General features: G+C 31.5%; 4 protein-coding genes across 4 annotated transcripts; 3 read left to right on the top strand and 1 right to left on the bottom strand.

The window, feature by feature from the left end:
* The first annotated feature begins 667 nt into the window (after positions 1-667).
* On the top strand, positions 668-2724 carry LOC107930997 (uncharacterized). The gene is made up of 6 exons (XM_041084255.1): positions 668-746; positions 837-1970; positions 2052-2120; positions 2211-2344; positions 2444-2539; positions 2650-2724. The coding sequence occupies exons 1-6, from the start codon at positions 668-670 to the stop codon at positions 2722-2724; spliced, it is 1587 nt and encodes a 528-aa protein (XP_040940189.1).
* Positions 2725-2758: 34 nt separating this feature from the next.
* Positions 2759-9676, bottom strand: LOC107930996 (uncharacterized). Its single transcript, XM_041084254.1, has 4 exons — positions 9665-9676; positions 3543-4854; positions 2974-3461; positions 2759-2782 (listed from the first exon to the last, which is right to left on the bottom strand). Exons 1-4 carry the CDS (start codon positions 9674-9676, stop codon positions 2759-2761), a joined length of 1836 nt encoding a protein of 611 aa, XP_040940188.1.
* A 2505-nt stretch (positions 9677-12181) lies between these two features.
* On the top strand, positions 12182-16153 carry LOC107930963 (ras-related protein RABA6b). The gene is made up of 2 exons (XM_016862740.2): positions 12182-12701; positions 15698-16153. Exons 1-2 carry the CDS (start codon positions 12484-12486, stop codon positions 16128-16130), a joined length of 651 nt encoding a protein of 216 aa, XP_016718229.1. The 5' UTR covers positions 12182-12483; the 3' UTR covers positions 16131-16153.
* Positions 16154-16834: 681 nt separating this feature from the next.
* LOC107931017 (golgin candidate 2) lies at positions 16835-22778 on the top strand. The gene is made up of 10 exons (XM_016862791.2): positions 16835-17049; positions 17275-18429; positions 19698-19808; positions 19928-19987; positions 20393-20450; positions 20959-21011; positions 21303-21395; positions 21601-21726; positions 22105-22152; positions 22241-22778. The coding sequence occupies exons 1-10, from the start codon at positions 16996-16998 to the stop codon at positions 22598-22600; spliced, it is 2118 nt and encodes a 705-aa protein (XP_016718280.2). The 5' UTR covers positions 16835-16995; the 3' UTR covers positions 22601-22778.
* Positions 22779-23279: the final 501 nt, after the last annotated feature.

Raw genomic sequence — 23279 nt, 5'->3', positions numbered from 1 at the left:
CTTTCATATCAGGAGATATTTGAATTTTTGTGAGACAAGGTCAGAGTGATTTTGAACTCCCATGTTCTGATTTTTAAAAATCATTAAAAATTGTACAAAAATATTTAGGAGTTATACTATATATGTATGGATTCCTTATGAGTCTATTTTTAAGAGAAACAATCGGCTTGATTATTTGAATTCTGTACATGGAGAAATTTAGTTCGTAGTACACAGGGGTTAGAGTAGCCAAACCCTGAAACAGGGGAGACTTCAACTAATAAAATGTACTAATTGACCCAACCAAAAATTCTAGAAAAAAATTATTAAGTAGATATATGAGCCTAGATTCGGGGAAAATTTACGGATTTGGATTTCGAGTTTTATAACTCGAGATATGATTTTTTTGCGTCTATAACGCAGTTGGACAGCTTGTCTGGAAAGTGTGATATAAATTGTTTGAATTTGTTTAAGTGCTCAAATAAGTTTAGTAATGCCTCGTGCTAGACTCCGGTGACGGTCTCGGGTAAAGGGGACATTACATTTATTGGTATCAGAGCTTTGGTTTAGTCGATTCTCGGAATGAATTTGATGTGTAAAGTGTTTAAAAATACATGCCATATAAATCTGTGATAGTGTGATGTGAATGATCCGATCTAATTACTAATTTTTGTTATAGATTGTAAAGATGTCTGATAGACCCGATGGTGCTAGTCATGAAGAGGAAGTTAATAGTAGAATACAGACTTCTGAGCAGGGAACAAGTGGTAATGTCCCGATTTCTTTGATGAGAGAGTAAGAACTTAAAAATATGATTTACGGATTAATGAATCAGTGGTATCATGAAACAATACAAGGAAGAAGTCAGGCACAACAACCTCCTCCTCCCCCTACTGTACCACCAGTTACAACCCCGGTTGCTCCTCCTTTAACATATGAATCTAGCAAAAGAACACCGATTGAAAAACTCAGAAAGTTTGGAGCTGAAGAATTTCGAGGGAGTTCGGACGATAATCCAGTTAAAGCAGAGTATTGGTTAAAGAGTTTAGAGAGAGTTTTTAAACAGATGATGTGTTCTTCGGAGGACTATTTCAGATGTGCAGTTTCGTTATTGAAAGAAGAAGCGTATAATTGGTGGGAAACCATTGAGGCAGTGGTACCTGCATATAAACTTACGTGGGAATTCTTCCAAAACGAATTTAAGAAGAAGTATGTGGGAAAGAGATATTTAGATAAGAAGAATAGAGAATTTCTTGATCTTCGACAATGGAATAAAACAGTGGCCGAATATGAAAGAGAATTTGTGTATCTCAGTAGATATGCTCGGGATGTTGTACCGACAGAGGAAAAAATGTGCATTAGATTTGAAGAAGGGCTTAATGATGAAATCAGAATGATGATTGGAGGTACAGAGATTCGAGAATTTGTGGTTCTGTCTGATCGAGCTCAAAAGATGGAAGAAGTGTATAACAAAAAGATGCAAAGAGAAAGAAGAGGTAAAGAGGTATACAAAAGAAGTTTCTCTAGACCAACTTCGACTTTTTCGGCCAAAAAGTTCAGAGATGATTCTAGTCGACCTGTTACAATTCCGGAACGATTGAATAAAAGTAAAACGACTCAACAAGATGTCGGAGTAACTAAGAAACCAGTAGCTAGTGTTAGTAGTGTGCAAAATATTCCGAGACTTAGATGTAAAAATTGTGGTAGATTTCATATTGGTGAGTGTTGGGGAAGAGCCGGAGCTTGCTATAAATGTGGTGGAACTGATCATTTTATTCGGGACTGTCCTCAATTATTAAAAGAAGATAGAGAACAAGGGGAGAAGCAAGCAAATACTCCTCAAAAAGGTAAACGTTCTGGTCAAAGTAGTGCTGCTGGGACTGTTCATTCGGGAACGAGAGATACTGCAGCTCGATCAGAGACAAGGGTACCTGCACGTACATATGCTATCCGGGCAAAGGAAGAAGCTTCTGCTCCAGATGTGATAGCTGGTAATTTCTATCTTTTTGATGATTCTGTGTATGCTTTAATTGATCCTGGATCTACACATTCATATATTTGCACTGCATTAGTGTCAGAAAAGAAAATGACTGTTGAGTCCACTGACCTTGAATTGCAAGTCACTAATCCACTAGGGCAAAGTGTGTTGGTTAATTTAATATGTCAGAATTGTCCACTGAAAATACAATGCTGTGAATTATCTGCTGATTTAATGTTGTTACCTTTCCGAGAATTCGATGTTATTCTTGGAATGGATTGGTTGATTGAACACGATGCCATAGTGAATTGTAGAGAAAAACGGATTGATTTAAAATGTCAGACAGGGGAAATAGTTTCAGCTGAGTTTTGGGATAAAAAGAATGATGTCAGAATTATTTAAGCCTTTACAGCTCGAAAATTGATTCGGAAAGGTAAATAAGCATTTTTAGCTTATATTCTTGATAATCGGGGTTCTGAATTGAAGATGGAACAATTGTCAGTTGTTAATGAGTTTACTGATGTGTTTCCTAAGGAATTACCTGGTTTACCCCCAGATCGTGAGGTTGAATTCACAATTGATGTAATTCTGGGTACAGCTCCGATATCAATAACACCGTATAGAATGGCACCAGCTGAGTTAAAAGAGTTGAAGACACAGTTGCAAGAGTTATTGGATAAAGGGTTCATCAGACCGAGTACATCATCTTAGGGCGCACCTGTCTTATTTGTGAAAAAGAAAGATGGTTCGTTGCGATTGTGTATTGATTGCGATTGTGAACGAGGTAATGGATATTTATTTTTAATTGTTACCTTGTTCAACTGCCTGTAATCAATACACAATCGCAACGAACCATCTTTCTTTTTCACAAATAAGACAGATGCGCCCTAAGATGATGTACTCGGTCTGATGAACCCTTTATCCAATAACTCTTGCAACTGTGTCTTCAACTCTTTTAACTCAGCTGGTGCCATTCTATACGGTGTTATTGATATCGAAGCTGTACCCGAAATTACATCAATTGTGAATTCAACCTCACGATCTGGGGGTAAACCAGGTAATTCCTCAGGAAACACATCAATAAACTCATTAACAACTGACAATTGTTCCATCTTCAATTCAGAACCCCGATTATCAAGAATATAAGCTAAAAATGCTTCATTACCTTTCCAAATCAATTTCCGAGCTGTAAAGGCTGAAATAATTCTGACATCATTCTTTTTATCCCCAAACTCAGCTGAAACTATTTCCCCTGTCTGACATTTTAAATCAATCCGTTTTTCTCTACAATTCACTATGGCATCGTGTTCAATCAACCAATCCATTCCAAGAATAACATCGAATTCTCGGAAAGGTAACAACATTAAATCAGCAGAGAATTCACAGCATTGTATTTTCAGTGGACAATTCCGACATATTAAATTAACCAACACACTTTGCCCTAGTGGATTAGTGACTTGCAATTCAAGGTCAGTGGACTCAACAGTCATTTTCTTTTCTGACACTAATGCAGTGCAAATATATGAATGTGTAGATCCAGGATCAATTAAAGCATACACAGAATCATCAAAAAGATAGAAATTACCAGCTATCACATCTGGAGCAGAAGTTTCTTCCCTTGCCCGGATAGCATATGTACGTGCAGGTACCCTTGTCTCTGATCGAGCTGCAGTATCTCTCGTTCCTGAATGAACAGTCCCAGCAGCACTACTTTGACCAGAACGTTTACCTTTTTGAGGAGTATTTGCTTGCTTCTCCCCTTGTTCTCTATCTTCTTTTAATAATTGAGGACAGTCCCGAATAAAATGATCAGTTCCACCACATTTATAGTAAGCTCCGGCTCTTCCCCAACACTCACCAATATGAAATCTACCACAATTTTTACATCTAAGTCTCGGAATATTTTGCACACTACTAACACTAGCTGCTGGATTCTTAGTTACTCCGACATCTTGTTGAGTCGTTTTACTTTTATTCAATCGTTCCGGAATTGTAACAGGTCGACTAGAATCATCTCTGAACTTTTTGGCCGAAAAAGTCGAAGTTGGTCTAGAGAAACTTCTTTTGTATACCTCTTTACCTCTTCTTTCTCTTTGCATCTTTTTGTTATACACTTCTTCCATCTTTTGAGCTCGATCAGACAGAACCACAAATTCCCGAATCTCTGTACCTCCAATCATCATTCTGATTTCATCATTAAGCCCTTCTTCAAATCTAATGCACATTTTTTCCTCTGTCGGTACAACATCCCGAGCATATCTACTGAGATACACAAATTCTCTTTCATATTCGGCCACTGTTTTATTCCCTTGTCGAAAATCAAGAAATTCTCTCTTCTTCTTATCTAAATATCTCTTTCCCACATACTTCTTCTTAAATTCGTTTTGGAAGAATTCCCAGGTAAGTTTATTTGCAGGTAACACTGCCTCAATGGTTTCCCACCAATTATACGCTTCTTCTTTCAATAGCGAAACTGCACATCTGAAATAGTCTTCCGGAGAACACATCATCTGTTTAAAAACTCTCTCTAAACTTTTTAACCAATACTCTGCTTTAACCGGATCATCGCCCGATCTCCCTCGAAATTCTTCAGCTCCAAACTTTCTGAGCTTTTCAATCGGTGTTCTTTTGCTAGATTCATCTGTTAAAAAAGGAGCAACCGGGGTTGTAACTGGTGGTACAGTAGGGGGAGGAGGAGGTTGTTGTGCCTGACTTCTTCCTTGTATTGTTTCATGATACCACTGATTCATTAATTCATAAATCATATTTTTAAGTTCTTCCTCTCTCATCAAAGAAATCGGGACATTACCACTTATTCCCTGCTCAGAAGTCTGTATTCTACTATTAACTTCCTCTTCCTGACTAGCACCATCGGGTCTATCAGAAATCTTTACAATCTATAACAAAAATTAGTAATTAGATCAGATCATTCACATCACACTATCACAGATTTATATGGCATGTATTTTTAAAGACTTTACACATCAAATTTGTTCAGAGAATCGACTAAACCAAAGCTCTGATACCAATAAATGTAATGACCCTTTACCCGAGACCGTCGCCGGAGTCGAGCACGAGGCATTACTAAACTTATTTGAGCACTTAAACAAATTCAAACAATTTATATCACACTTTCCAGACAAGCTGTCCAACTGCATTACAGACATAAAAAAAATCATATCTCGAGTTACAAAACTCGAAATCCAAATCCGTAAATTTTCCTCAAATCTAGGCTCATATATCTACTTACTAATTTTTTTTTAGAATTTTTGGTTTGGCCAATTAGTACAGTTTATTAGTTGAAGTCTCCCCTGTTTCAGGGTTCGGCTGCTCTGACCCCTGTGCACTACGAACCAAATTTATCCATGTACAGAATTCAAATAACCAAGCCGTTTGTTTCTATTAAAAATATACTCAATAAGGAATCCATACAAATATAGTATGACTCCTAATTAATTTTTTTACAATTTTTAATGATTTTTACAAATCAGAACAGGGGAGTTCAAAATCACTTTGACCTTGTCTCACGAAAATTCAAATATCTCTTGATATGAAAGCCTTTTGCTTACACCGTTTCTTCTATGTGAAACTAGATTCAATAAGATTTAATTTCATATTTTATTCAACCTCTAATTAGATTTTCATGATTTATGGTAAATTTTCAAACTCAAACTACTGCTACTAACCAAAAACTGTTTTAGTACAAAATGTTGTTAACTAGTTTATAACATCTTTACTTCATTTCATTTAAACTCTATACATGCCATATAAATCTTCAAACATAAAACAAAAGCTACCGAAATTGATCTAGATAGTGTGCTTTGTTGCGTTGATCCGATCTACCCACTTCACTTCAAGTCAATCTACATAAAAAAAATATTAAACACACACAAGTAAGCTTATTGAAGCTTAGTAAGTTCATAGGTTTAAAAGTAATGCTTACCAAACATAATATTTCCAAACAATACCAAAACATTTACTAAAGTTTCCTGCGATTCACAACCATGGTTATAATAATTCACATAGTTGAGCTCAACAGTAACAACTACTCAATCTCTTTCATTTGGATCACTTCTCTTTTATTTTTTATAATCAAATTAGGAAACGGCTTACGAAATTGAGTACGTCGTTGCTCAATGTCACGATTCACAACTCAGTATGGTTTTCCTCATTGAAATACCATACTTACATTTTTCAACTCGGTATGGGAAATGCCATACCTACATATCACAACTTAGTATGGATGATACCATACCTATATATCACAACTCAGTATGGATGATACCATACCTACATTTCACACTTTGCCATGGAACAACCATGGTCTTATCCGTCAATTCATCACACGTCACGATACGAACGTACTCAATCCTGCGTTTTTCCTAATTTGCATTTCCACATTTATTCTTTCATTAACAAAATCTACACAATCCCACAACAAATTCGTATATAATAACACATTATATACTTCAATCATTCACAAATAAACATCTAAATTCAACCATATGAACTTACCCGGCTAATTTGTAGAAGATATTGAAATTTAGGGACTATTCCGCAACTTTTTCTTTTCCTCGTTCTTCTTTGGATTCTTGATCTATAATATAAAATATTTTTACTCATTAGCATTTATTTGATTTCTATTTCACTTCACAATTTATGCTGTTCAAATTTCAAAATTTCACTTTTACCCCAAAATTTACAGTTTTCACAATTTAGTCCCTGCTCAATTCACCCATCATTGAAATAATTTTTCTCAATTAACACTTTATTTTATCATTATAAACTATTTCAAAACTTTTATATTCTAAATTTCAACAGCAACCCTCAATTCACAACTTTTTCACAATTAGGTCCTAAATATCATTTCCTATCAAAATCACTTAATAAAACCACCTTAATATGAAATTAGAACTTAAATTTCATAATAATTAATCATAAAATTCCCTTATCAATCCAGGGTGACTTCCAATTTCACCCATAAAATCAAAAACTAATGAATTCTATAAGTGGACCTAATTGTAAAAGTCATAAAAACATAAAAATTATCAAGAAAAAGCAAGAATTAAACTCACATGATGTAAAAATATGAAAAACCAGCTTTCTCCAGACCTTCTATGGCGTTTTGGCTGAGAAAATATGAAGAAATGTCTAGATTTTTCAATTACATCATTATTTAACTATTAACTTTTATTCTATTTCCAATTTTGCCCCTTGTTCACATTGTTTTCTTGCTTATTTCATGCCCAAACCGTCCAGCCATTAACCTTTGGGTCTAATTGCTCTTTAAATCCATCTTTTTAAATACTTAAGCTATTTACTCACAATTTAACAAATTTTGCGCTATTTTCAATTTAGTCCTTTTTAATTAATTAGTCATCCAAACGTTAAAATTTTCTAACGAAAATTTAATACTAACTCAATGACACTCCATAAATATTTATAAAAATACTTATAGCTCGATTTTCAATTTTGAGGTCTCGATTCCTCGTTTTTGACCCGTTTGACCTAATAAATTCTTTTAATTCACTAATTTCACCATTTCACAAATTCTTCTAAATTCTTACTTGACTTATAAATATTAAATTACTATCTTGTTCAATCTTATTTGTCGAATTTAGTGATCTCAAATCACTATTTTCGACACCACTGAAAATTAGGCCGTTACATTTTCTTTCTCATCTTCTTTATAAATGACAAAAATAAAAATTAGTATATCGTAAAATTTCACTTTAGGTCCTAAAAAGTGAAGAAATTTTTATTCAATTCTTTCAAAAATGACAAAATTATAAGTAAATACAATATAAAATTATACTTCGACCTTAAAAAAGTTATAATTCAATTCCACTCTCTATTATAAGTAGAAATATAATATAATCATAAATATAATACATTTATGAATAAAAATAAAATCAAACCAAATCAATTTAATGTACAGATAAACAAATAATCGAAATATAATCGGATAAAACTCACTTATGATAATTTTTTCTTACCATTCATTGCTTTTATAAACGTGGATTAATGTTAATATTGTTTGAAGATAAGGGTTTCTAGAAATATTTTGAAACATGCCTTGAATTCTTAGGTTTGCTCTGGTCATACCATTAGAAATTTATTCTTGGATTTGAATTATTGTTGAAGGAATCTCAAGGTTTATGAGTTAAAGTCAAAAGCCACCGTTTAGGCCAAATTATTCGGTCATGGAGTGCTTGTCAATTATGTCACCCCTAGGGTTTAAAAGTGGCCAATCAATTCAATGTTGTGTTATGGTTTCCTTATAGTATATGAATTTCAGTTTTGGGGTCCTCAAACTTGATATTGTGTAGGTGAGGTTGAGATTAATTGAGCATACATGCACCTAAATGTTAGTGCCCTAAAGCACACATGTCATTGGCGCATATAAAAAGAAACTTGAATTTATTTGGAGGTTTAATTTAATATTTAAAATTTTTTAATTAAGTACTTGAATTTTGTTTTAAAATTTAATTTAATATTTAAATTTTTTAAGTTTGATAATTGAACTAAATTATTATAGATAGTTTAAAAATTTTGACTGAATTGAATTGAATTCATGTATAATTACTTAAAAAAAACATAATTTAACTCATTATTTAAAACGTTTTCGAAATTTTTTTAAATGATTTAATAAAAAATTTTGGTTCCAACTTTAGGTTTATAATTTAATCTCAAAATAAAATTCTTGGCATCACCCCTCGTTTATTATATGATCTCAAAAGACATAAATTATAATAATGTCAGTTAAAAAATTATATAAAAAATAAATAAAACTATGATGTCTTTATGTGTGGGTAGTTTTCTAAATTTATTCTGATATTTTTAAATTTTATATAAAAATATAAATTTAATTAATTTGTGATATTAATTTTGTACGAATATTATTATAAATAATTATATTTTGCTAATAAAATATGCTTTCAAGGCGGAAACTATAATGATATGGGCCTAGGTCAGCAGTCTTACATTTTATGAAGTTGAAGATGTGGGCTTATATTTATGCAGAGTTGAGTAATTTGGACCCCAAAATATTAGTATCTTTCAATCTTACTAGGCCTAGAATTAAAAGCCTGTGTTGAATGCTTTCTGATCCAACTTGAAAACATTAATTAATAAAAAATCGATGTAACCAAATCCAAATTAATTGTTTTAGTTCAATTGGCCATCACGATTTGGGTTTTTGTTTATTTTTACCATTTAAATTTGCATCTTTTTAATTATTACCATAATAATATCAATTAAATTAAGATTTAGTTAAAATATAAATAACCCTACTTTTGTACATATCAAAGGGGAGTTGAAATATATATAATAAATATATAATTATGAATTTATATTAAAATTTATTTTTTTATAATTTTTAAACTAATTGAATAAAAAATTAATATCTTAACTGTTCTGATCACTGTTTTTATTTTATGTAAATTCAAACTTACACATAAATAAATTTACTAATAAAATCTTAATCTCGAACATGAATCAAACTTATTTTAGCCAATAAACCTACTACTCAAATTGATATTTACATGATTACTAGAAAATATTCATCTGGCTTAAAAAAAAAAACAAATTCAAATAAAAGGTAGCTAAGGTGATCCGTGATCATGGAGGTTCACGTTCACATAATCATCTGTCTGCCTAATAATATGCTATGCATTTATCCTCAATTAATTTATTCTTTTTGGATACCTTTTTACCCATCATTCCTATTGCATTTAATTTGTTTAAAATTTCATCACCCTCACTCGAGTTGCCACCTTAATTCAACTCAGTTGAGTTGCTTTTAATTTTTTTATTTCAACTCATTTAATTCGATTGAATTAAGTCGAGCAAGGTAAAAATATGAAGTCTGGAAAGTTAATTGCATATTATATTTTTTCTTTTAAAATGAGTAAAATAATATCTGAACATCAGTTCAAATAACATATTAATCATTTCTGTTAAAAATTTTATCTATTTGTACTATAAAAAAATTAACGTGGTTGATAAAATAATTATAAAGTAATACGTGGCATACCATACATACATCATGCTAACATATAAAGACTAATTTTTAACATAAAGACCGATTTGTTATTTGACTTAATGTATAGAAACTAATTTGTTCATATTTTGAGTTAAAATAATAAAATGTAATACAACTCTTAATACAAGAACATTCATAATAATTTTACCCAAACAACTAAATCTGATTTAAATAATAATTAATATAAATAATATAAAAGATTAAAGGGACCAGGCATGCGGCTTGGCTTTACGTTTGGTCCATTATGAAGACGATAACAAATAACAAGACAGGAGAATAAATAATAAAAGTATAAATATATTTTTTGGTAGAAAAAAATATAATTCGTATTTAAATATGTTTTAATTATATGTATATAATAATAAATGAAAAATGCCTTTTTTGTTTTTTTTAAAAAAAAGAAAAAAGGAAGAAGAAGAGTTTAAAAAGATTCCTTAAGGAAAAGGGAAGGTTTTGTACCCACAAAAGGAATTGAAAATTATTTTTTTAAGGTATAATCAACATTTAATCCTTGAAATTGATATTCTTTTCAATTTGCTCCTAATTTATTTGGTTCACTTTAGTTTTGAAACTTTATATATTTTTTCTTTTAATTATGGTCAATTTGATGACATGGTAATTTGAGATTGTGCCACAATATTACTTTTTTTTATAAAAAATTATAAATATTTAGGTGATGATCGTGGCGTATTATTATTTGAACCAAAATTGAAAAAGGTTTTCAAGTTCCAAAATTAATGTAAACCAAAAATTATTTCGGACCAAATTGAGAATTAAATGCTTTTTTTAAAGGCTAGAATTTTATTCTTTATTTTGCTTTTTTTTATAGAAAACGTGACATTCATTTTCTATACTTGCCTAGACATCTAAACTAATAATTCAATATGCTATAAACAGCTCACATAAATGTTGTCCCTCTTTTTTTTTTCCATAAATTTTAATTTTATAATTTTGATATAATTCCTAAAAAATATTTTTTTATTCTACCATATTTGTTGCACATGAAAATGTTGTACGTTTTAGGAGGTTTAGCATATGGAAGACTTGATTAAAAAAAATTATTTGGCAAAAAATTTCAATTGAATCTATAAAATTGAATTTCGTTAAAATTTAATATCGTGACATTTTATCGACAAAATTTTAAAAAATATATATAAAATATTAACTTTTTAAAATTTTTTGTGATGATATGCCATAATTATATAATACCGCATCATCACATTTTAATTGGATTTAAGTTAATAGACCAAATTGAAAAAAAAATACTAAATTTCGAGACTAATGTAAATCAAAAAATAGTTGAAGTACATTCAAGGACCAAAACTCATATTAATCCTATATAGAATGATTAACCATCATTTCATTACCTAAAATTTTGAATATAGAATTAAAACCATAATGCCACATAAAGGCCCAATAATAAAAAGACACGTAATCATAACAAAGAAAAAGCTTGACAACACATGGAAGAAGATAATTGAGCTACTCTGTCCTGCCCTGCCCTTTCCTCCCCACAGCCTATTTATTTGGGAAATTGATTAGCACTAAGAAAATTATAAAAAAGAGAGGTTAAAACATGTCATAGGTACATGTACTTTTATAAAATTTAGAATTTAATCCATATACTTCTATTTCTATAAATTTAGTCCTCTACTCTTCAGATTTTAAAATTTAGGTCAAACTGTTAAGATTATTTTGTTAAATTCAACTTCATTATAACATCATTTTTTAGCTACATAAATACTAATTTTTTAATTTTAAAATATCACACCAACAAATTTAACCAAAAAAATTGTTAACAATTAGGCTTATATTTTAAAATTTAAAAAGTAGAGAGATTAAATTCCTGAAAATAAAAGTACAATGACTAAGTTCTAAATATGTGAAGAGTATATGGACCTATGACGTATTTTAACCCTAAGAAAATTATAAAAATGTTAAAATGTCCTAGGTCCCTATATTTTTATTTTTAGGAATTTAGACTATTTACTTTTCAAATTTTAAAATTCAGATTTAATTGCTAACACTGTTAAGATTATTTTGTTAAATTTAGGTTTATTGTAACATCATTTTTTTAGATACATTGCTACCAAATGAGTTTCTTTTTCATTTCAAAATGTCACATCAACAAATTGAAAAAAAATAACAGTATTAATAATTGAAGCTGAATTTCAAAATCTAGAAAGTATAGGGATTAAATTTCTAGAAATAAAAGTATATGGATTAAATTCCAAATATAGGAGGACTACAGGGACATATGACGATTTTAACCTAAAAAAGAGGGGAAGGTTAAGCTTCGTAATATTAGTGATAATCAACATCAAAAGCAAACAGCCAAATAATATGTCTTTTTACCTATGTTTTCACATGTAAATGTAAACACACTCACAAAAACAAATAGAAAAAAAGAACTCAATTTCTCTTTGTGTTTTTTGGCTCTCTTTTAATTTCCTTTTAGCTTTGCCCTGCTTTTAATTCATGTATGGCTGATTCATATGATGAAGAGTGTGACTACCTGTTCAAAGCGGTGTTGATCGGTGATTCCGCGGTCGGGAAATCGAACCTTCTCTCGCGGTTCGCTACTGATGAGTTCCGGTTGGATTCGAAGCCGACGATCGGAGTTGAATTTGCTTACCGGAATGTTAAGATCGGCGATAAGGTTATCAAGGCTCAAATATGGGATACCGCCGGTCAAGAAAGGTAAACTCTGTTTTCCATCACTATTTTCTTTTTGCTTTTGATTATGCCGTTTAATTTTTTTTTATTTTTTTTGAGATGATGAGGTGATTATTGTGTTAATCATGTGCTTTATTAGTTCAAGGAGATGAATATTTGATTTGACTGATTTAAACTCACTAGAATTCAGCTGGAGCAGGAACTACCTGAAACTGACTCAGTTAACAGTCTCTCTGTAGGAACTGATTTCATGCATATGTATGATAACTAGTGAGTTAACTCGGTCAAGCCAAATCATATAAATTCATCTTTCTAGCTACTTGAGTTGCTGATTCAAATGGATATCTTGACAAATGGAAAAATAATAAAAATAATAAGCGTGTCCTTTTTTTTTACTCTTCTTGGTGGGACCTAAATTGAATTTTTTTAATTTAATTTATATAAATTCGATAAAATTTAAATCTTATACCCTAAGTAATCCAAGGAAACCATCCTAAAATCCTTTAAATCTCTATATTAGAAAATATTATAGCCTTTATCGTGCATTCGTGATGGAACCATTTTTATATTATTACAATAATAATAGTACAGATTGAATTAAAATTCAACCAGTCGTGATAGTCTGAATTCAGAGGGCAAAGAGTAGGTTGTCATCTCGGTCCCAATAATAGATTTGCGGTTTAACCTTTTAATTTTTTTTAATTTCATATTAATATAATAATAAAATAACACTTTAATCCCTCTTAAAAGAAATTATGATTCATTTCCACTTAAAACAAATACAAATAAGTTGTCAGCTTTTGAAAATTGTTTATCATGAATTCTTCTACCATGCTTGTGAATGTTATTTGTTTTACTTGAAGTGGCAAAATGGTCCATTTCCTTTTGGTTGAAGCCATATTTTTGTTTCACCCTTTTTCTACAAGCTTTCTTAATTAGATCCAAGCATCGTTTTTTTTTAATTTGATTTTCGACTCATAAATTAAAAAAAATCATAATTATAGGATTTAAATTTATATTTAATTTACTATTAATTCTTTAGTTTTTTATTAAAAATGTTTATGAAAATAACTTAAAAATATTATAATATATATTAAAAATAAAAAATCGATAAACCTAAACTGATAGAATTTGATTAAGTTTTAGTTCGTTTTTTTAAAAAAAATACAACGTAGTAACCATAATTTTTTTATAAATAGATTAGAATTGAATCGTTATCACCATGATAGTTGGTACTTTGCTGGTACTAGTCATATCATTTCGGTTCTAAATTGGTATCAAGTAGTTTATGTTCTGGTTTGGTCAAAATTTCAATGCGTTTTAATCATTTCGTTGTGTTTCGGCTTGTTTCGGTTAATACTAACTTGTACCGTGCATATTGGTTGATAGAAAAATTTGATATTTTAAATCAATTTTTAAATTTTTTATCTTAATTGTTTTAATTTTTCTATAATTATATTTTAAATTGATAATTATTAAATTATCAAACATAATCAATAATTTTAAAACTTATGTTTACATATAAATATATTTATATAGATCTGAAATATATTTATATTTAATTTATTTTTTACTGAAATAATATTTAATTTATTAACAAGCTAAAAACTAAACTATAAAATATTACACAAAAACATATCGATATCGTTATTTAGTAATTAATTATCACACCATTTATAACCCATTCACATTGTAAGCGAGAGTTAACCCCTCACTAAAACCCTACTTTTGTTTGGACTTTTATGATCTAGAAATTGACAAATTTCATTGTTGGTAGGAAGTTAGGTTTAGTTGGTATTTGGTGAAAACTACTAAAGTCAAATGCCATTACTTATGAAGTGTATATTTTTTTAGATTTATCCTAATAAAAGGTAACAGATGAAAATAGAGAGAGATTTACAAAGTTTCATTTGTGGGGAATTGATATACCCTTGATACGTTTGGAATCAGTTTCTTTGTTCTTAAGTTTCTACCTCGTTAGTTACATCACATGCCACAAATTACGTTCCAGATTTTGAATTAGCTATTAAGTTTTTCCTTCCGACTAATTATTAACTTATATATTAAATATTACTTTGGATATCAACTGAAATATATTTAAAATATATTAATTAAATTGTAAACATGTTTGTTTCTATTGTATAAGTAATTTATGTTTGATGTGTGTTTTTTAAAGAAATAATTTTGACTCTATTTAATTCACACGTTACATTCAAGTTGTTCATGTAGTAGGCATAAATTATATTTAAAATTTGGTCAACATTCTCCATGTCATATTTGGACTGGTATTTAAAGTCCAATTTAACATTAGGTTGACGGAAAAATGTGATTGATACAATATTGATATTTTTAGTTGTGAGTGTAAATGTAAATGAGACATTAATGCTCACAAGTTCGAGCTTGTTCTAACTTCGAGCACTGTAAGACTCAATTTAAACAGTTTATGAGTCTAGTTGAGCTTTTCATTTTAATATATTTTTATATTATTGAAATATGAATGAGTTTAATCAAGTTTGAATATGAACAAGTTCAGTTGAGTTCGAATTAAAGTTTAAGTACGAGAATTGATAAATGAGCTTAATCAAGCTCGAGCTTGAGTAACTCAATTATGTCTCAAGTTGAGCTCGAACTTTGAAATTGATATTTGATCAAGCTAAAGCTTACCACTATTTGAATTCGGCCTAGCTCGATTACACCCTTACTTTGAGGATTCAATTAAAATGTTTTGGAATTTGAAGACTTATTTGAAGTCATATACAATAGTTTAATTTACATGAATAGTGTCAATTTTTGTCAATAATATTTGAATTGAATTGGACCGGCCGAGGTATCAGTGTGAAGAATGATTTTGAATTTGTTAGATCAAGAATCGGCACGAATGTATTGAATTGATAATTGAATAAAAAAATTTATTTTTTAATAATTTTTAAATTTTTTTAATTAAACCAGTCCTTCAAACAATCTAATGACATGATGGTTTAACTATCAATCTCATTATAAAAACATTGATTTTTGTGCAGATTCAGAGCAATTACAAGTTCATACTATCGAGGAGCATTAGGTGCAGTGCTAGTGTACGACATAACCCGAAGAACAACCTTCGAGAACGTGAAGAAATGGATGCACGAGCTAAGAGAGTTCGGTAATTCGGATATTGTAGTCGTTCTTGTTGGAAACAAATCTGATCTGACCCAATTCCGGCAAGTCAGCGAAGAAGAAGGAAGGAATCTAGCAGAGTCCCATGGTTTGTTTTTCATGGAAACATCAGCTCTGCAAAATTTGAACGTGGAAGAAGCATTTTTACGAATGATCACAAAAATTCATGAAATCACGAGTAAAAAATATTTAGATTCTAAATTAAATGATAATATTGGTAGTCTTAAAGGTGGAAAAGAAATAATCAGCCTTGATGAAGTTACTGCAACGAAACAGTCAAATAATTGTTGCTACTAGTTTTTAGATTTTTATTTGCAATTTTTATTTGTGTTTTTTAATTTCTCATTAGTGTTCTGTCTTAATTTCTGATTATGGTATTGATGATATGGATGAAGAAAAATATGTAAAAATATATTTATTGAAAATTTAGGTAAAAATTAAGTGAAAATTTGGTTGAAATAATAAATTTTAAAAATTATCGTAATTTAGGTTTAAGAAGACCTCAAATTGAATAATTGTAATATATTTTTATTATTATGAGTCAGTAACTATTAATAAATTTATCTTTGGTCATTTAATTTTAAAAATTACAAAATAATTGTTAAATTATTCAAACTTTTTATTTAAGTCTCATCAAATCGAATTGGATCTAAGATATTTTTTTCTATTTGTCAATAGGTATTGATCTAATATATCGGCTATCGAATTATTACTTTAAGTTTGCTGACTAATTTAGTAACTTAAATGAAATTTTTTAAATAATTTAACGATTAATTTATAATTTTTGAAATTTAGTGAATTTTACTGTAGCTCACCCAAAACTTAACTAACTTGGGGCATCTCATTAGGTCGCCTTTATTAGATCAAAGCCCATATCGCATGATCTCAACGATCCAAAATGAGATGCACAAATTCTGTAGCTTATGAGCCTTTGATCGCCCAAATCCAAAGGCTGACGGGACCCAATGTTCTCACCAAGCTGTCGTTTTAGCACTTACTACCCCCTTGGAATTTCTTCCTTCCGTTCTTCGTCTTCTCTGCAACTCCAACATTTTTTCCCCATAACCACAAAAATTAATTAAAAAGGGCTTTAGGTTAAAATGTGCTAATTAAAAAAGAAAAAAAAGAGAAGAAATAAATATAAAAAAGGAACGAGGTTCAAATGGCAAATTGGATCTCCTCCAAGCTCAAAGTCGCTGAAACTCTCCTTCAACAGGTAAGTTTTTTTCTTTTCTTTTTTTTATTTTTTGTTCGAATATTGTTAATTATTCTAGTTTCATTCTTTTTCTCAAGGGAGATGTAATGACCATTTTGAATTTTATGGATCTGGTTTCATTTCATTGTTCACTGTGCTTTTTTTTTTCCTTTATATATATAGGAAAATTTGAATTTGATTTAGAGTAGTTTTAAATTGTAACTAATTATGTGATTGACGGCTCAGATCGATCAGCAAGCGGCGGAGTCGCTTAAGAAGAATGAGAAGCCACTTTCTGATGAGATTAAAATTGATACTCCGACGAAAACAGGTGGGGTTGTGTCTTTAAAGGATCAATTGAAAAAGAAGCCGCAAGAGAATTATGATTATCAAGGGAAATTATTCAGTGATCAAAATGCTAAAGTATCTAGTAATGATGATAGTAATAGTAATAAGGCAGTTAATGTTCCGAATCTGGACAAAGAGGTTTCGAGTTCGAGAGCTTCCTTGAAACCCAAGACTTCGCTTACAGATAGTGATTGGACTGAACTTCTTAGTACACCGAGTCATGGAACCGGTTCTTTGGGGAATACTCGTGGTAATGTGGTGACTGGGATTCGGGGATTGGGGAAAGATGCACGGAAGAAAGGAAAATTAGGGTCTAATTTGTTGTCGTTGGAAAGGAAGAAGAATGAGAAGAGCGATGTTAGTGCTACCAAGTCTGTGAGGAGATCAGATATTGTTTCTGGAAATAAGTTGAATGGGAAGCCAAATGAAGGTGAAGAATCGAGCTCTTCAGGGCGGGCTTCTAATAATACTGTTGATATACAGAATGATGGTAAGACTTTGGAAGGGTTGAAATTGAATCACGAGGTCACTGATTCAATCTCTACGGTGAAACTGAAAGATGACATGGATGAAGAAAATGGTTGGCAATTGGATTCTGGAGACCTTCTGTCTAATGCTGAAGGGTTGTCACAATCTGTAAGCAAGAACCATTTGCCTCCAAATATGCCGGAATTGGGAAATACTGATGGGGTACCTGATGTGAACATAGGAATGCCTGATGCTCATGATCAGTTGACAACTACTGTAAGTGAGAAATCCAAGTCCACCGGTTCATCCAGAAGTTTAGTCTCCAATGATGTGAAAAGGACCCCTCAGCTAACAAGTGATGGAAGCTCTGATTCAGATTCTGATTCTGAATCTTCGTCTGGCTCTGAAAGTGAACTTGAGAGGGAGGAAAGGAGGAGGAGGAAGCAGAGGATTTTGGCTGAGCAAGCAGCAGCCAAAGCTATTGAAGCTATCAAAGAACGAGAGAATATGGTTGCAAAATTAGAGGGAGAGAAGCAGAGCTTAGAGAAAATACTTGAGGAAAGAGCCAAACAACAAGCAAAAGAGGTAACATTACATGGTCCCTTTTACAATGTTACATGAATGCATGCACACTTTTCTTCCTTCCTTTTATGGAGTTGATAACGAAAATATTTTGTTATAACAACGGGCATTTTGCTTCTCCAAATTTCCAAGATTATACACTTTGAATCTAAAATGCTTAACCAAGAAATTTGTTGCTTTCACAGGAAAATTGTAATGCATTATATGTTCTTTTTGGAGAGTTGGGTGTTTAGTGGCTGAGGGTGGTGGTGGTAGTGGGAACCATTAAAACTAGGATATAGGATTACTATGTTATTTGATGCAAGTTTGTGCCCGGCACAAGTATATTTAACTTCTAAAATTTTCTGTATTTAGAGGGTCATACCCCAAAACTCATGTCCAAATATGCATCGGACATTGGTGTGAATATAATTACTTAAAGAAAAATGAAGAGTCGGGCCCGGAACAAGATATTAGGATTATCCATCCTGCAAGTTCTGTATGTCGTTAAGATAGAATGTATGACTTCTTAGCAACTACCCTCCCCTGTCTCTTCAACCCTCATTTTTCCTTCTCTTTAAAACCCAGTTATAACTTAGAACACTAAAAATTTAAGTGTTATGCCTCCAAGGTCTACCTCTTCTAACTTGTTTGTTAAGCTAGAGTGACAACTTGACAGAAATAAATACTATTGACACAGCCAAGGATGGAAAAGGCTGGGATAATATTTGCACACATGAATCATTATTCACTTTGAATTGGAAAGAGACCACAGACGTGTTTGCAGTATTTTTTTTCCTGTTTTTTTCATTAATGATTAGCAGCTAATCCCAAACTACATCTAAATGGTTTATGCCTACAGTTTTCCTCTTCTGAATGTATGCTTACAGTTGTTCTGAATGTCAATGAAATTGATGTGGGACAAGATCATGATCATGATCATTCCAAGATTTTACTATTTAAGGAATTATTAGAGTTAGAGCTATAAGGTTATACTTGGTATTTGGTATATGTGTGTGCAGTAGTCTAGAAGTATTATTTCATTTTGTTTCTAACGGTGAAGAACATTGAGATCAGAATATTTGATTTTATCCCTAGATTTAATTTTTGTCTTATTACTCTGATTTTCATCCCCATTTTATTCTACTATTAAAAGTTCCATCTGTTCCACCAACTTTTTCCCTTATTATCCCTCCATCCTCTGTTTCTCTTCTTTCCCCCTTCCTTGACCTACAGCAGAAGTTATCTTCAACTCTACCACTAATGGCTTGTTATCTTCTTACTTGAATTAGGCTTCAGAGCTACAGACAACTATGATGGAAATGATGGAAGCTGTTGAGCTAGAAAAGCAGAAACATAATAATACTAGAATGGAAGCCCTCCAGCGATTAGCAAAGCTAGAGGTCCTGCAACAATGGATTTAAAATTCCTATTTCATATTTCATTGGACTCTTCTCTCAATATTTTTGTTGGTTATTTATGTCCTAAAGTTCCCGTTTCTAAATATCACTAGTAATTGCAGACCAGAAATGCTGATCTTGCAAGATCACTTGCTACTGCACAGAAGAAACTTGAAGTAGAGGTATGATAAACTTCTAAAATCAATTGTCTGTTGGATCTATCATCCTCCTTTATTGCAGTTTTATGTCATTAGCTTCTGGGTTCTAAAATCTGGTTTTTCTTTCATTTTTCTTATTCCGACTGTGCTCATTTTCAAGCTTATCACAGAAAAGATGGTAGGATAAACACACATAACAAAGAAATAAGGAAAACCAACACTGGTGTTTTCCTATGTAAAATGTATAATGGACTTTACTTGGTAGTGTCTTTTATTGGCTTGTTGATTAGTTCTTAATTTACTAGTTGATCACTTAGGAATGCATAGATCTATTCTAAATGTAACTAACATCATGATGAAAGAATTTCTTGCCTCATCCTGCCATAACCTCACATATTTTGCTCATTACGTTTTAGCTTTTTGGATCAGATTAATCAGATAGCAGATCTTCGACAACAGATAGAGTTGAAAGAAACAGCCCATGAAGGTATCTAATCTGTTATTTTTATCTGATTATAGTTTCTTGAAAGAATTTGGATGAACCTGCACTTATGTCCTATCTCAACCTCAATAAACAGGAAAGAGAAGGAAAAAAATATAAAACCACTGGCCTTAAATGAGTTTATGCATAAAAATAGAACAAGAATAAATATTTATTATAGAAAGTAAAATTGTGCTAGGATTTTTGCTACTTTTAATCTTATAGTTAATGAATGGGAATGAAAGTATTTCAATTGAATTGATTAAAATATTACAACTGCATTTTAGAGATCATATTGACTGTAATGCTTCTGCTTGCTGCATAGATTAGAATTTAGATATATCATATAATTGTTGAGGATAACATATTGTTTTGTAATTATTAAAGTTGTCGTGCAGTACACAAGATTCCTGTTTTGCAGGGCATAGGAAAGGTCATCTGCAGTTTCTTGTTAATACTACCATGAAATAATCCTATCTGGTTTAGTAAGTATTGATTCTTTCTCACCTTGTAGAACTGAAGAGGCGGATCTCTAGTAGTCATCAGAGCGGAACTTATCCGAACCAAGTGAGTAAATTCTTCATATCTATGTTACTCAAAGTTCGGTGTGTGTTGAATACGGGTCTGTGTCTGGCATGGATATGTGAATTTTTTTGTTCCAAGTTTTTCCATGTAGTTGGAGGATTTTTGGAATGTCCTATCCCCTATACTCATGTTCAAATGTGTGTTGGATATGGGTATCGGACATAGATACTTTGGTGTAACATAGCGTCATATTTTCTGATATTTTCAGCAAAAATACTTTTGGCCATTTTTGGGTCATCTTTTCTATAATCTTTTTATTTCAAATTGTTGTAGTTAGCAGCTTCGAAGGGAATTGAATTCGAATGTGAAATACTTGAGGCCGAGTACTCTCTTGTCACCGATAAAATTGGACGGCTGCAAGGCAAGGTTAGCTTCCTCTTTCCTTCTCTCTACAAAAATCACATTCAGTTATATAAATTTGCATGAATTGAGAACTTGCATGAAATTCAACTTCTCCATTGAACTGGACTATATTTATCTACATGTTTTTCTTGATATTTTAGCTCTATTTATTCGTATAGAAGTGTTTGAGGTTTTCTGTATGTCAATTCAATCTGCTTATTACAAACAGGCAAAACAACTGGAAGCAAGCATCGAATTGACAAGGAAAGAAATGGAGGACCCAACAGAAGTAGAAGTTGAGCTTAACCGAAGGCTCGGACAGCTAACTGATCGCTTAATTCAGAAACAAGCCCAGGTCTGTCTTAATAAAAAAATATCATATTGTTATTTTTCCTGTCTAGCATGCCATAAGGTACTTGAGCGGAAGGATAAGAGTGATCTTAGCAAGCTTTAAGTGAACTGCTGTTTATGTTTCGTTGGACTCGGGTCTCCACTTTACTGGGCTCATTGCACAGAGAGTTTAAACTGTTTCATCTTTTAACATGGCGTAAATGATGACCATGTCAAAACAGTAGCAGACGCCAACATCAGTGGAATAATCAAACACAGTCTGCAATAAGTTAATTGAAGAACATCAATATCAAATATTAAACATCATTTCTCGTGCTCCTTGCCGGATCAAATAGCAATAAAGTCTCGTTCATTCACTCCGTTGTTTTTTCTTTTCCCGCAGGTTGAATCTCTGTCTTCTGAGAAGGCAACATTAACGTTCAGAATTGAGGTTGATATTATTTTACGAACAATTAGCAGTAAAAATTTTCAGAACCAAGCAACTAATCTTTTGAAATTTGCACTCGTTGCTTCTCCAGGCAGTTTCAAGGATGCTGGACGAGAACAGTTCCGTGAATACAAGCGATGCAGCATCAAGCGATTTGGAATCTGGAACATGGGATCTTTCCGATTCGAAGTTGAAGCCTCTATTTGAGGACAAAATCCGTTCAGGCAAAAAACAACTCGGATATATAGTGAAGCAGTTAGATGCTATATTCGTGGCCGGTGCAATATTCCTAAGAAGAAATGCTGCAGCAAAACTCTGGTCTCTGGTCTACTTGGTATGCCTTCACTTTTGGGTCTTGTATATTCTGATGACACATTCCCGACCGTCGGACGAAGGCCGATCTGGTGCTGTCATGTCCTTGGAAAACATTAACAACACTGCAAGCGGGTAAATTTGCAGTTTTATGTATTGATTGCCATTTCTTGGCCTTAAAAACATTTTGAGAGGTCGTAATTTATATATTTGTGCAGTGTTTTTGTTCCCCCTACGAAAATCACAAACAGATTTGTTGTGAGTTAGAAGCACTATTATTCGAAACTATTAGTGAGAAATATACATGCTTTTCATTCTTTGATTCTGTTTTTTTCTTCCCCTTTAAAAAGTGAAAATTGTTCATACAATTCACACTTAAAATATTTTAGGTTAAGTTTTGGAAGTCAGGATAGCCCTTGTAGGATTCTCGTCACCTGACCTGTTAAGAGGTGTGTCAGTTCCGAAAGAAAATTTCTCTCAAAGGAGTCAACTTCTAACATGGGTCAAATTCTTCTACTAACATTTTTACTGTGCATAAATTGTAAATTTAGTTCATTTAATTTAATTTGACCATTTTTAGATTGATAGTAAACTTATTAAATTAAATTATGCTATTTTTGAAATCTTAAGCAACAAACATAGTATCACATACATGTTAAGTTGTTATTTTCTTATCAAAATTAAAATTTCGAAATTCGAGAACTTCATATTAAAAATGATAAAATTGAAAAACATGAACTACATTTACAACTTTACACATAGATAAAGATTAATAAGAAATTTTAAACAAATGGACAAATCATGACTGAAATGTATAT

Source organism: Gossypium hirsutum, chromosome A12, assembly GCF_007990345.1.
Source record: "Gossypium hirsutum isolate 1008001.06 chromosome A12, Gossypium_hirsutum_v2.1, whole genome shotgun sequence".
NCBI lineage: Eukaryota > Viridiplantae > Streptophyta > Magnoliopsida > Malvales > Malvaceae > Gossypium > Gossypium hirsutum.
Note: the sequence above shows the minus strand (reverse complement) of the source record. Positions and strands in the feature narration are given on the sequence as shown.

What these genes read in the sequence shown, in the direction of transcription:
- LOC107930997 (XM_041084255.1), top strand. Translation starts at nt 668, where the DNA reads ATGTCTGATAGACCCGATGGTGCTAGTCATGAAGAGGAAGTTAATAGT. An exon ending in TGCTCCAGATGTGATAGCTG is followed by an intron (nt 1,971 to 2,051) that starts GTAATTTCTATC and finishes GCACTGCATTAG; the next exon opens with TGTCAGAAAAGAAAATGACT. An exon ending in TTTGGGATAAAAAGAATGAT is followed by an intron (nt 2,345 to 2,443) that starts GTCAGAATTATT and finishes TCTGAATTGAAG; the next exon opens with ATGGAACAATTGTCAGTTGT.
- LOC107930963 (XM_016862740.2), top strand. Translation starts at nt 12,484, where the DNA reads ATGGCTGATTCATATGATGAAGAGTGTGACTACCTGTTCAAAGCGGTG. An exon ending in GATACCGCCGGTCAAGAAAG is followed by an intron (nt 12,702 to 15,697) that starts GTAAACTCTGTT and finishes ATTTTTGTGCAG; the next exon opens with ATTCAGAGCAATTACAAGTT.
- LOC107930996 (XM_041084254.1), bottom strand. An exon ending in TGCTCCAGATGTGATAGCTG is followed by an intron (nt 3,462 to 3,542) that starts GTAATTTCTATC and finishes GCACTGCATTAG; the next exon opens with TGTCAGAAAAGAAAATGACT. An exon ending in AGGTTGAATTCACAATTGAT is followed by an intron (nt 2,783 to 2,973) that starts GTAATTTCGGGT and finishes TATTGATTACAG; the next exon opens with GCAGTTGAACAAGGTAACAA.
- LOC107931017 (XM_016862791.2), top strand. Translation starts at nt 16,996, where the DNA reads ATGGCAAATTGGATCTCCTCCAAGCTCAAAGTCGCTGAAACTCTCCTT. An exon ending in CCAAACAACAAGCAAAAGAG is followed by an intron (nt 18,430 to 19,697) that starts GTAACATTACAT and finishes TACTTGAATTAG; the next exon opens with GCTTCAGAGCTACAGACAAC. An exon ending in GAAAGAAACAGCCCATGAAG is followed by an intron (nt 20,451 to 20,958) that starts GTATCTAATCTG and finishes CTCACCTTGTAG; the next exon opens with AACTGAAGAGGCGGATCTCT.